Source organism: Taudactylus pleione, unplaced genomic scaffold (assembly GCF_031769625.1).
Source record: "Taudactylus pleione unplaced genomic scaffold, aTauple2 ptg000006l, whole genome shotgun sequence".
Classification (NCBI taxonomy): Eukaryota; Metazoa; Chordata; class Amphibia; order Anura; family Myobatrachidae; genus Taudactylus; species Taudactylus pleione.
In genome coordinates, this window is record NW_028284409.1 from 775939 (window position 1) to 790049 (window position 14111).

Sequence of the window (14111 nt, forward strand, 5' to 3'; positions counted from 1 at the left end):
GAAGTGAACTGAATGGGCATTAAACAAAATCATTACTTATTATAACTATACATAAATCATATTGATCCTTTTTCAAATTTTGTTTACAGTTTAAAATCAGTGTCAAACAAGAAGCACAGTAAAGCTCTCATACTATGGGGAAGATCATTACAAATGAGTCACAGGAAGGCAATTCTTAGATTCGCTCATCACCATCCAAGGCCATCATCTATGAATAGGAAACATCATCCCTGACTGGAAACTAAAGCATTATCAGTATGGATGCTATTATCAGGTAATGCTATATCATGCTGGTGGCTTTTGTAGTCCTTCTCAGACTGGCAACTATTATTGAGAAAAGGCATACCAGACCGGCTGCTAATAGAACTGTTATGTTTTCCTGGCCATCCCATCCCAAACAAATAGCTTCCACCAAGTATATTTATGCCCATTAATGCACTGCATTTTCTGCAAAGTCACCTATTTACAGTAAGTTACAGTCCACTTTTCTTCAATTAGAATCAAATCCAGCATGGCTGTCTGCAGAAGTCATGGAAATGTAAAGATCGCTGTCAAAGCACATTGCTTTCAAAAAAGTCTGAAGGATATTGCTCATGTGAAACTATTTACATTATCTATCCCTAGTACATTCAAAATATCTATGCATCACGTAACCCCTCCACTCTTATAGGAAGTTTTAGTTACAGAACATGTTATTTATTTTATTCATCTAACAATGATGGTAACATGCAATCAGTTCATTTTGATGTTTTACACTCCTGTGTCTGATTACAAACTTGTAGTCCAGGTTTTAAAGTCTTTGTCACATTGTGTATCAATTGTTGCTAACCACTGGCAGTGTATGGATTTCTGACTTTCTGAAAACAAACACAGCAAGTGGGTACTCAGCTGTGTTAGATAACTGCACAACAAATTCATACTCTAAGCAGCAGCATGTAATATGGATGGATCAGTGGCATGAAGAACTACAAAGAAGTGAGATTGGTTCTGCATTTACACAATAGGAATTGCAGTGCTACCTCATTACAATGACTGGGCAGAAATTCTGCAAGAGCAATCAGTACTTAGTATAATCATTCACCTGTGCGGGCATGACATACATATACAGTACATGTCAGTTATTATCTTACTTTCTAAATAGGACCAAAGTAATATAGCAACAAAACAGTAAGAATTAGTTGCACCATATTATAATGTAATTTACACTGTGATAAACATTAGTTTCATGCTTGATATTATAAAATATACAACAATAAAGACTATTGGGTTCATTTATCAAAGAATACAGTGTGTTTTTTATTTATTTAAAATACAGATTTTAGCTATGTGCTTGTTTTTTATATAACAAAGGGGATAATTGTCAGTTTAGTGGGTACCGTAGTGTATATGACAAATATATAAATATAGACGCAAATTGTGTCACATCGCACCGACTAATTCAATTTCTGTGCGTGCCTCTACAGCAGGGGTGGGGAACCTTTTTTCTGCTGAGGGCCATTTTGATATATAGAACATTATTCGCAGGCCTGGTGCAGGCTGTGCCCCCTCCTTGTGACATCACATGGGGCGGGACCACAATCGCCGGTGATTACAGCAATGCCCGGAGCATCCTCAGGATGCTCCGGAGAGCTGTAAGGACAGCGGTGTGACCATCTGAAGCTTCCTAAGGACCCTCCAGGTGGCACTGCTGCATAGATTCTGGCTGCAGTATGCCATTCTAGGCACCCTACTAGCCAGATGAGTCTAGCAGAAAAAAGCTCAGAGGGCCAACCCCAAATGATTCCAAGGGCCATATACGGCCCCTGGGCAGGAGGTTCCCCATCCCTACTCTATAGGATGATCCATAATTGGCCATTTAGGGGTTATGTAATCTGCCATTCCAGAATGCGATGAACAGCCCATCGCACCTAAATGAATTGCTCTCAAAAAGTGTTATATAAGTGTTATCCCCTTTGTTTCTTTTCCTGACACTTGTTTTTGACATGTCAGAGCTTCAAATTAAAAGTGTGTGTTTCAATAATTTATCAAACAGCGTATTCATATATATTTCAAATAAAAAATTGTGTAATATAACACCAAAAAAATAACATATGCAACCACTTTCTAAGTCCTCAATGTTACCCCCCTGCATTACTAACAGGACCAGTGCAGCAAAATAAAGTAAATAAATAATTATAAAATGAAGGTGCATTACAAAATTCCCTTGCAAATGATAAACCCAACCACAGCAAAGGCAGCCATGGCTGAATTTGACTATGACAGGAAACTACAGGTCTGTAGTAAAAACCTGCTCATAAGCTATATAATTATTGCATGTCTATTTAGAATAGTTGCTTTGTTTTCCTGTATCAATTATGCTGACTGGTTCCACTAAAATCCAAGCTAGATGTATCATAGAAATACAGAAACATGGCTACGGATTCCATGAGGAATGCAGGCTCCTTGAAAATGGTTGAGATAACAAATAACTGTATGCAAACAGTAACGTGTATTACCTTAGATTTCTCAGTACTGGCAGGCCTCCAAAATAGATCTTCTCATTAGCTTTAAGATTAAGGCCAAAGTTACTTCCAGTTGATGTTGTAGTACCTTTGTCCTCCTCGTTGTTTTCCAAGTCCACAATGGTAAAGTTGGCTGGAAAATAATATGATAGATCTGACTCAAAAAGCATAATGCAAGTTTGCCAAAGAAAAGCAACAAATATTGATTAGGCTACAAAAGTATTAGTACAGTGAATGTCCATTTAGGAGTTTCATACAGTAGGTTGCACATTATAAAGGTATCTGTTCCTATGAAATAATAATACAGAAATGTTATTTTTCTGTTTTGGGATAACAACACTGTGATTAGTGTTATAACTATTTTATCAGTCAGGGATATGTATCAAAGTTTGGAGAGAGATAAAGTGGATAGAGATAAAGTACCAACCAACCAGCTTCTAACTGTCACTTTACAGGCTGTGGGGTCTATTTACTAAGCTGTATTAGGAGATAAAAGTGAACGGAGATAAGGTACCAGCCAATCAGCTCCTAACTGTCATTTTTCAAACACAGAAAAGAAATATGCCCACGCTCAGTTTTACCCATATCATACATGGTACCAGCAGCATGGCAATATTAATGACATAAATGTATACAAAACAGAAAAACTTTTGCTATTGGCGCTAACAAAACAATAATATACTGCAAATTTATGTGTGTGCAGCAAATAAAACAAAGGGGATTTTGTCATGATTTGATCAAAGCATTTAAGCCTGCAGCCCAGCATCAAACACAGCCTGTGAGATGACAGTTAGGAGCTGATTGGCTGGTACCTTATCACCGTTTACTATATCTCCTAACACAGCTTAGTAAATAGACCATCAGTTTGAAAAATGACAGTTAGGAGCTGATTGGCTGGTACTTTATCTCTCTCCGCTTTATCTCTTCTATACCTAACTCCCCATAGTAAGTAGCAATTATAAAGCAGATTACTGTTCATACAGACCAAATTTATTAGGCAACAAATATTTAAAAAGTGTATAATGTAATACCTATAATTACATGCAAAGTTGTTGAATATTCTAACCACATTTAGACTTCTTTTGAATGAACAGTGCTTGATCTATTAGATATAATGATATTTTCTTGATGTGAGCTGAAGTACAGTAGGCTTTTCTTTGGAGACAGGACCGTAACTAGGGTGGTGCAACCTGCACTGCAGGGCAGGGGGCGCTGTTTGGGCCTGTCAATTCTCTGTCTATTATCATACTCACTTGTAGCTTCCTCTACTTTTATCACCAGCATCTCTTGGCCTCTCCTATCTTTTGCCTGGCTCTTCTCCATGAGGCCATGTCCTTTTTCGGATGTGCGTCTTATGTCTCTATTTGAAAAATAGGGGAGGGGGGAGGCGCCAATACTCTTTCTAGCACAGGGCACCGAAAAGTCTAGTTACGGCTCTGGTTGGGGATATTACGTTTATGCATAGAAGAAACTAGCACATAGTTTGAATGAGCAAAGTATGTTTAGGGGAAAAATAAGTAGGAACCACTGCAAAATAGTTTCTTTACAGCTTCTATAAACAGACCCATTTGGAGTGCATGAAGTGAGTGCACAAGGATACCTACTTTGTTTCTGTATTCTGGAGAGAGTAAAAGATTTCCATTTGCCATCATTATGATTCCTGTTGCTAACGGCAAAGGCCGTCCCTGATCCCAGATCATAGCTAACTTTTATACGTCCATCACTCAACTCGACACTCATGAAATCTTTCTGTTAAAAATGAAAAGCAAAAGACGATAGTGGAGGACACATATATCTTTCATAGCTTTTTCGCATAACAAATTATGTTCTGGAGTGAATGAAAACATAGAGCATATTAATAGGTATCATCTGACACTGGCTGTAAATATGATTTAGAAAAAGTGAGTTTTAATATCTAATAAACTGCTTTTTATAGAGTAAACACAAATCTACAGTACAGTATCTTTAAAATGGAAACAGAAATAGATACAAAGGTATGCATTCACCCTTATATATGTATGATGCTGCCTCAGTACTAATTACATTACACTGTTCAGCCATGGTAGGATAGCTATTATAATGAGGCATCCTGGGGCTGAGGTCTCACACAGCAAATGAAGGACATGCAGAAATGTCAGTTTTCTTGATAGCAGTGATAGGTAAGTTGTTACTAGAGCTAGGCAGTTACAATATTTTACTTTGAAAATGCACAAAACTCATAAACAAATGATTGTTGTGGGCTCAGGTAGCGGAATCGGTAAGTGCACCTCTGCATGTTCATTGTACATGTCCTATACTATCTGATTTTCGCATTGTGCAGCTATACAGTATATACATATTCCATATTTGCCTACTCTAGTGGGACACAGGGAAGTCCCAGTACATAGACAGAACTTGAGGAGTCTGAAATCGTACTTACACTTACTACGCAGCTGAGTACAAGATATTATGCTTGTATCCAGACCAGGGATAATGTGGAAAAGTATTAATGCTCAGAAGACCTTTCTATGATAGCATTGCAGTTTTTGAAGAGACATGATCTGTGAAGTTGCAGATTAAACTATTTTTTTGTTGGTGTAAACATTCAGAACCATGCTAGTCTATGCAAGCTTTTACTGCTTGTAATGAATGGGGGCAGCAAATTCTAAAACAAGACGACAATCACAGTTCGGTAAGACTGAGAGGTGTATTTACTTCCTTCCTATATGATAATATACATTTTTATATTTAAATACGTTACTACATTTACAGACTTTTCTTACCAAGTCATTTGTTGCAAGGTACATAAGCAATGCATTTGTAGAAAATGTTTTGAATTTGAACATTATTGTAGAAATATTAGGGTTCCATCGGACAGGGCGGCTGACCAGTGAATATCCATCTCCATCAAATTGGACAGTTCCTTCACTGTCTGCAATCTGTGGACTAGAAATACATGATTTATAACCAGAATCATTAGAAATTACTAAGAACACCTGCTCTGTTTTACAATTTGTGATCAAAGTTTACACAGTACATTTTGGTCAATAACACAAGATATATGTATATTATATTATTTTATGCTACAAAAACTACTGTACACTTTCAATTTTGTGGTACGTAAATCATATTGCAGTGCCCACATGAGAAGGGGTTGTTTCAAACCTTCTAAAGAATAGAGAAGAGGAGAGGTTGCCCGAAGCAACCAATCAGCTTCCACCTATTTCTATCATTGATAAACCGCTAGCTGGAAGCAACTTCTCCACCATTTAGAAGGTTTGATACGTTTATGGTGATTATTATTTCAAATTTGAAGAGCTTCAAAGCATATAAAAACAATTACATATCGTTAACACCCTGGTTGAGTATAAAGGATGACAGTGCTTTGTTTTATGAACCAAATATTAACCAAATGTAGACACAATATGCAATCTCTTTTACCAACATATATATACAAAACTCCAGAAAACAGATATGTACACAGGAAACCATTTCTAAGGGGGAGGGGAAGATAAGAAAAGAATAGAAGTGAAGGAAAATCACAGGGTGTTGGGGGAAAACAGTGGAGAACAAATTTAATGTAAAAGACTTAAAAAGACAGAGAAGGCTTGAGCTAAATCAAATATGTCTACATCTGATTCCAAGGTACTAGGGCTTTATATGAGGGAGAAGACTTAAACTCCATCCAGCTAAACCAGGTTGCTACAAAGTCTGAGTGCTTTTCAAAGACCAAAAGGGGGTAATTAGGGGACAGTCCCACCATATGTGTATCAAAGTACCTCAATCTTTACCACATCTCCAGCACATGGGTGACAACGAAGGAAAAAACTTATGCAGCATAATAGGATCATCTTACCACCTTGTCAAAAGCTGATTTGAAATGCATACCCCAGATTAGAAGGTCACTATTCCATGCATTGCAAAATGGTGGGTTATCAGGGAAGTGGCTGGATAGAAGGATTTGCTAGATACCAGAAATGACATGGGTGGGGTCTGAGGAGTGAGAGCATATAGTCTCAAACAGTGTAAGATCCCTACCAAAATTGGGAGATACCCCCTTGAGAGGAGGCAAAAAGGTGCACCTACAGTAGAAGTAAAACCAGTATTCTCCAGTAAAATCAGTAATCAGGAATACCAGTAGATGTACATAGTTCTGACAAGGATCTAAATCATCCCATTAGAGACCAGTTGTCTCAATCTGGTAATTCCTGCCTCCTCCCCAGGGACGCCATTCATCCCAATATCCCAGGAGGAAAGAGAGAATTATCAAAAATAGGCATAAGTGGAGGTACTGCCGTGGAAATACTGGTAGTTTTTCCATAGTAATAAAGTGGAGCCAAACTCTAGAGCACCACGGTATGTTATTCAGGCTAAGGTTCATAGAAGAGGATTCCAAATCCACCTACTACTCCCTCCCAGATCCCTGGCCCAATCTATACTGTGCGCGCTTTGGTAACCTCAACCCTATATGATCCTTAGATCTTTGTAAGGATATTCTTAAGCACGTTTAAATTGTTCTATTGTCTTAGCCTCTACCACCTCTGATGGGAGGCTATTCCACATATCCACTACCCTTTTCATGAAGTAATTTTTTCTCAAATTTCCTTTGAACTTAACTCCCTTCAATTTCAGTGCATGTCCTCATGCTTTAATACTTCTCTTCCTTTGAAGAATGTTCCCCTTCTGTACCTTGTTAAAACCCTTGATATATTTGAAAGTTTCTCTCATGTCCCTCCTTTCCCTTCTCTACTCCAAACTGTACATTCTAAGATATTTTAGTATTTCCTGTTGAGTTTTGTAATGCAAGCCATTCACTGGGGTGAGAGGAGATGGCCTGTGTGCAGACTCCATGCGGGCCCCCTCCTCTCTGGCAGCACAGTAGATTCTAGATGGGTGCAGGGTGTGTGCGGTGTGGGCCCCCCTGGACCCACTATAGATACAGCATTGCCATTCACTATTTAACCAGATGGGTACTAAAAATCCAGCAAACCACAAGGTAAGATCCCAGATAATGAAAGTATGATTAATTAGGCCAGAGTTTGACCTTTGCCACCTATATCTCCAACTGTCAGAGAGGGGTCAGTTGACTAGCCCTGTCCCCCTGGACCTCAGCCACACACACACACGTCACATTCACAGGCTTTTACATTTGTCCCCTACCCCCTTAATATATTTTAATAACATTTCAATCTTACAACTGCAACAGCTGCATAAAGACTACAGGTACAGATGGGTCCACAAACATCTAGCCTCCTGGCAAATAGCCCTTCTAGTCATGCCGTGGCGTGGCTCAATAGCGCCAAGCATCTTTTCGTACTTCTTTTTACCTTCAAATGCGTCTTATTCGCACAACCTCTGTATCTGTCTGTATTATGTAACCTTTATATTGGATTAAACACGTTTTTTTCTGGCGGAGTGCGAGTCCTGGAATCTTATCTGGAAGGAGGTGGTGAGTGTGCATTATTACTACACACACACATATATATATATATATATATATATATATATTGTAGGCAGCACAGACGGTGTAATGGTTAGCATTACTGCCTCACAGCAATGAGGTCATGGGTTCAATTCCCACCATGGCCCTAACTGTGTGGGGTTTGTATATTCTCCCTGTGCTTGCTTGGATTTCCTCCGGGTACTCCGGTTTCCTCCCACACTCCAAAAATATACTGGTAGGTTAATTGGTTCCCCACAAAAATTAACCAATGTGTGTGTGCATGTGGTAGGGAATATAGATTGTAAGCTCCACTGGGGCAGGGACTGAAGTGAATGGCCAGATATTCTCTCTGTAAAGCGCTGCGGAATATGTGTGTGCTATATAAATAACTGGTAATAATAATAATAATAATAAATAATAATAATAATATATATTAATTTAGAATGTTGTGTGCCTGAGTAAAACAGTAATATTATTAATATTAAAAATCATATGTAATTGTTGCAATATTTAGTTGTGTAGAGTTCATGTACCACATTACAGATGTGCCCACATACATCTATCCTCCGTGCGCTACAAGTCGCGCCACACAACGCAGGAGCTCAGTGTGACTCAGTAATGCTGAGCATCTTTTCGTGCATATTTTTACCTTCAAATGCGTCTTATTCTCTGTGTGTCTGCGGGTGTATCTGCATGCTAAACACTATGTTACAGTCATACAGCAGCTGACACTCAGGGGTGCCGACAGCGGCGTCGGTCCTGGGGGAAGAAGGGGGCGTGACCTAATCACAGGAGGCGTGACCACGCCCCCTTAGAAAAGAAAAAAAACATTTTTGCAGTGCTACTGAGTCACACTGAGCTGCCACGTTATGTGTGGCGCAACTAGTAGCGTATGGAGGAAAGATGTATGTGTGCACATCTGTAATATGGTACATGAACCCTACACAATTAAATATTGCAATAATTACATATGATTATTAATATTAATATTATTACTGTTTTTCTCAGGCACACAACATTCTAAATTAATATACAGTATATATAGCCCCTCACAAAATACTGCCTGCGAGCAGTTGAAATAGACTGTTGGGCCTCTGTATCTGTCTGAATATGGCCAATGGGATCCTGAGCGCCGGCATCCCATACCCATCCCATATATAATATTAAAGTGTGTTTTGCAACATTGACAAAAGTACAAATAATGTGCACCTAATCAGTAATATTATTTACCTGATGGAGCAGCCTTTGCAGTCACCTTCTCTGTCCCTGTAATTCCACAATCCAATTGGCTTGCTATCCAGAAATGTTTCTCCCATACAGCCAGAGAATGTTGTTGTTTTAACAGCATCAGGTTTCTGTAAGGAGCAGGCAGGTGACAATGATAGTTATTCAAGTGCTAAGGCCTCCATACATCTGTAATGTATTTAGGGCAATTCCCTGATCCCCAGGGGTCAGGGAATTAGTGAAATCCAACATGCTGAGCCCGATCATACTTTGGTCGGGATCGGAAAATCAGGGATTTTTAACATGAAGAATTGCACTGATTTCCCAATGAATCTTAGAACATTTCCGGCAGGTTGGCTGCTCCACTCCGATTGGGGAAAAGGCCAGCAAATGTATGAGGTCCTTTAAATAATCACAACATAACATACATACATGTAAACATTGAAAGTTTGCTTTATGCTGTTTTGATGTTGGTATATTGTTATGTGCACTGCGTGTATGAAGTGTTACATGTGGTACAAACATGGTGGTCTACAAACTAGTAAAAAGTGAATACTGAGATTTTTGTTGACATATAGGAAGCTCCCCAAAATTTAGGACTCTCCAAGACATTCCAGGACAGTAAGCAAGTATGCTGTGCCATTCATTTTTGGTTGAGTGATTTGTGTAGCAAGTTTGGAGTGGGAATGGCATTAAAGTTGTTGGTCGTAAATCACAACCATTGCGCCCATTGCAAAAAGTTAAATATTATTATATTGTGCTTCAGACAATATGTTATTCTTGATAAAAAAATATACTGAAGAAGTACAGTAAGATAAAGTAAATACTTATATATGGTATGATGTGTAGTATGTTTATTGGGAACGGGGGCTTATTTTGTCCCAATTCCAAATGTCTAAATGTTGAAAGGTACAGGATGCTTAAGGTGAATAACTTTGGTATTATGATCACTGATTTTACTCAGTAGGTAGTATACATACACAAAAAACACAAGAAGGCGCTATAGACAATAGAAATATCCTTACAATAATTCAAATCAGTACCATATTGAATGTGTCTATAGTTTTATGAAAAAAGTGGATAAACTTCAAAGTTGTTAAAGCAAAAAAATTCTCCCAAGTGTTATTCCTTTCTTCTTAAGCCATCAAGGATATCCTATATATGATGAGTTGTAAGTCCAAGCAAAATTATTTCAACAAACATCCAATGGCCACTTGTTAGTAAAAATAAGAATATTTTTATGCTTGATAAAAATTATTACAAATATAAAATTGCTTACACCGAATTTTAAAAGGGTGCCATATTTTTCACCACAACTTTGAAAGAGATGTAGCTGCTTCCTGCTAACACACTGTGCTGGGTGTGAGTTCAATGACAGGGACTTCATCAGGGTCATTATTGCAGCTGGAGGATAGCTACACATAGCTCAGAACATACAGAAGCTACAGCTGGTTCAGAGAGTGTGGCACTCTTATTCTGTAAAATACTTATTCTGCGAAATATTCTGTGAAATACAATTTCCATGATTTTGAGTTAATACCCCTAATGGATGAAACACGTAGAGTTTGTTGTGACGTATTTATCCTCCATTAGTAAAGACCCTGTCATTGAGCTCACACCCAGCAGGGTGTTGGCAGGAAACAGCTATATCTCTTCAGAAGTATTGGTGAACAATATGTCACCTTTTTCTAGGTGATTTTGCTTGGTGAGGGTATAATTCAAGAATCCAGTAGACTTACAATTCACCATATAGGTTATCCTTGGTGGCTTAAGAAGAAAGCAATGACACTTGGGAGAATTTTGCTTTCACAACTTTAAAGTTTATTCACTTTTTTCTTAAAACTATATGGACACATTCAATATGGTATTGATTTTAAATATTGTAAGGATATTTCTATTGTCTATAGCGTGCTCTTGGTGTTTTTTTGTGTTAACTATTTGTTTTGGAGTCTACCAACAGAGGATCTACTGGGAGGTGCGGCTGTTTCGAATTTTATTTTTAGTGCAGGATAAAGGTCATTTTTTGTATTGAGTATATAATATATACTAAATTATTAATATTTTACACTTAATCTTGAAATTGTGCATTCTGGGACTGATGCAGAGTAATTTGTTTGTAGCTTAACCTATACAAAATAACTGTGGACATGCCCATATGTGGGCAGATTTGTGTGATTCTGGTACTTATACCCATTTGTGCCAGGAGAGGTAGGACAGGAAAGCAAAGGGATTAACATAGGCTGACTACTATAAGGACTTGTTCCCGCATTTGCAAACAGATGAAGACTGGCAGGGAGGTGGGAAAGTCAAATTATTTGAAGGTGGTTGTGGATAGCTGAAAATACATGATGGTGGTCGACCAGCACTAGCGAACCTCTTCAGATTGTCTGCATGCGGATTTAACACTGACACGAAAGGTGCCTTCTTCATTGCTCATCCATCTATTATTTTTGTATGCATGTATTTGAGTTGCATTTTTATATATATCTTTTTTTTGTATAAGGGATGCAACTTTTCTTGCAGCGTTTGTGCTGCATGTTTTTATACATATGTTATACGAGTTATATCGCTGTATTAGAGTTTTATTTTGCTTTTATTGAAGCCTAAAAACCTACGCAGATTTTACAAGCAAAACAAATGGTTGAAAACATGGGTGTAAGTGTATATAATATTGCTTGGCATAACCAGGCACATAAGTTACTGGTGCCAAGCTGTACACATACTTGCAATAGTTGCTGCTTAATATGTGCACACATTTGCAGCTTTATTAGGGAATGCAGTTTACTCCTGTGATTTGGGTTGCAATTTAGTCCAGATCTGTATCAAGGTCTCTGTGTTCTTATAGGTTACAATATTACAATAGATCTTACATTGCACTACTCAAAGGCTTTTTTTACTCCCAATATTGGAGCTAATTAAAACAAGGCAGATTTAATTTTTGTGGTTTTTTTATTGGTATAGTTTTCAAATATTTCTATCTATGGATATATAGCACTTGACCATGTCTGTTATCTAGTAGGTACTTGTATCTTTGTAGCTGCTTTGCATCCATAAAAGAAAATAATGCTCTAAAAATATATTGTATTTACACAAATGATGCATCCAGAGACAGCTTGGCAATCTTGTATGTGCCCTCTGATTGACAATAGTCAGTAATGTAAGAAGTCACAATGTCAGTACATGCACAAAGTGTGCTTAAGCCTAGCTAATTACCCTGCCATCTGCCTCTATTATTCGCAGAACACAATGTACTATTATAAACTATAACCTATATTATTTTATTACGTTTTCTGAGAAAATGACATGCTTGTATAGTTTTCCAACGCAATTGGATTTTACATTGTAAGATATAATTTCTTTGTTCTCAACATAGACATGAAAAAAACTAATCTTTTAAAAGTATTAAGATATAATTTAATTAGTTTGGTCAAAATCAATGAAGTGATGTATACAAAGAATTACAACATATTTAATATGACATATTGTATACACAATTGTAATTTAATTATTTATGGTAGTGTACCCCTCCTCTTTATTATAACCTGCGGTTACTGTTTCCAGAATTATTCATGAATTAGTTGAGCCTATAACTAAAACCTATTTAGAGGTTGTACAGTAGTAAAGAAAATGAGTGCCCTAGACAATATAAATAAACACAAATTAATTCAGAATGTATTATGCTGAAACAATGTATAAGCCTATTTTATGGATTTTTTTTTTCTTAAGTATTAAAATGTTAACTACAGCATCTTTTAAAGTGGTGATTCCATGAACAGAAAGGCACTAGAGTTAAATTCCAACCATTCCACCTCCTATTATGCTCGTGGTGCTAGTGATTTTTATAAAGGAGGACGTTTTAGTGAAATAATCATGCAATTTATTGTCATGGTGTCACGCAACATGCGGACAAATATCCAATTTTCCCTTGGCGATCCCTAGCTAACAAAAATACATCAAGTCTTCCACTGAGATAAAGTACTGTATGTATAAACTTACATAGCATATTAAAACATGACTATTAGAGGAGAAACTTAATTTAAAAAGCAAAAATGGCAGTTTCTTTACCTTAACTTTTCCAGTCAAACCACCAACAAAAAGCAGGGCATTTGCATCTACATCCAAAATGGTATAACCAGGCTGTGAAGTGGAGCTGTAGAGGCTTGGCACAATAGAGGCTTTAGGATCATCTAGCGCTTGTACTGAAATTGTTCCATTAATTCCTGATCTGCAATAAAAAAAGTTACATAGTGTACTATAAGAAAAAGTTAATCAACCATCATGACTTCTGGTTTAGATTTTTTATTTTTGGGGTAATTCAGTATGTTTTCATTGTATTTTTCTGTGTTAGAGGACAAACATACAAAAATGGAAAATGACAAATCATTTGGTTTTTTTCTTGCTTTGATTTTACATATGGGAGAGTGGAGGATGTGAAAGTATAGGGCTCACTCTAAAAGATGAAAAGAGAACCCACAATCCAAGGACCCTTTGAGAAGCACTGCACTAGGGCTCTTAGACAAGTTTCATGTGCAGCACTTCAGACCTAAGCGATAATTTGGAGCATTAAAAGTATGCAATCCCCAGAAGGGGCGTTCCTAGTGATTGGTGTGCTCCAATGATAGAGCCAGTACAGTTTTGTTGAGAGGTGAATTTATTATACTAGTACAAATTTGGGATGGTATTTTTATTAACTGTTATAATACAGTTGTGTAAATTATCCGTGCTATGAATTACAATCACCTTTACTATTTTAAATAAAGTATGCTCCACATAGTACAGTTTTTATAACAATATGTATCAATGCTTCATTTATCTGCAAAATAATCCTTATAGAAGTTACATGTGGCATAGTATCAAATTAAGTGGAAAGGAAAGGCAAATCTACAACATTCCTGCTTTTATAACATCCATAAATTACTTTGGTTTATTCTAAGATATTTTCTGTTTATGTGGATGATGAAAAG

The 14111-nt window shown here is 37.3% G+C and overlaps 1 protein-coding gene across 1 annotated transcript in view; it reads right to left on the reverse strand.

The window, feature by feature from the left end:
* Positions 1 to 14111, reverse strand: part of LAMA2 (laminin subunit alpha 2) — a 901593-nt gene that overhangs the window by 85356 nt on the left and 802126 nt on the right. The window contains exons 48-52 of the mRNA XM_088452064.1: positions 13213 to 13372; positions 9154 to 9278; positions 5264 to 5426; positions 4106 to 4250; positions 2496 to 2634 (exon numbers count right to left, since the gene is read on the reverse strand). Coding sequence (XP_088308190.1) covers positions 2496 to 2634; positions 4106 to 4250; positions 5264 to 5426; positions 9154 to 9278; positions 13213 to 13372 — 732 coding nt within the window. The remainder of the gene's footprint in view (positions 1 to 2495; positions 2635 to 4105; positions 4251 to 5263; positions 5427 to 9153; positions 9279 to 13212; positions 13373 to 14111) is intronic.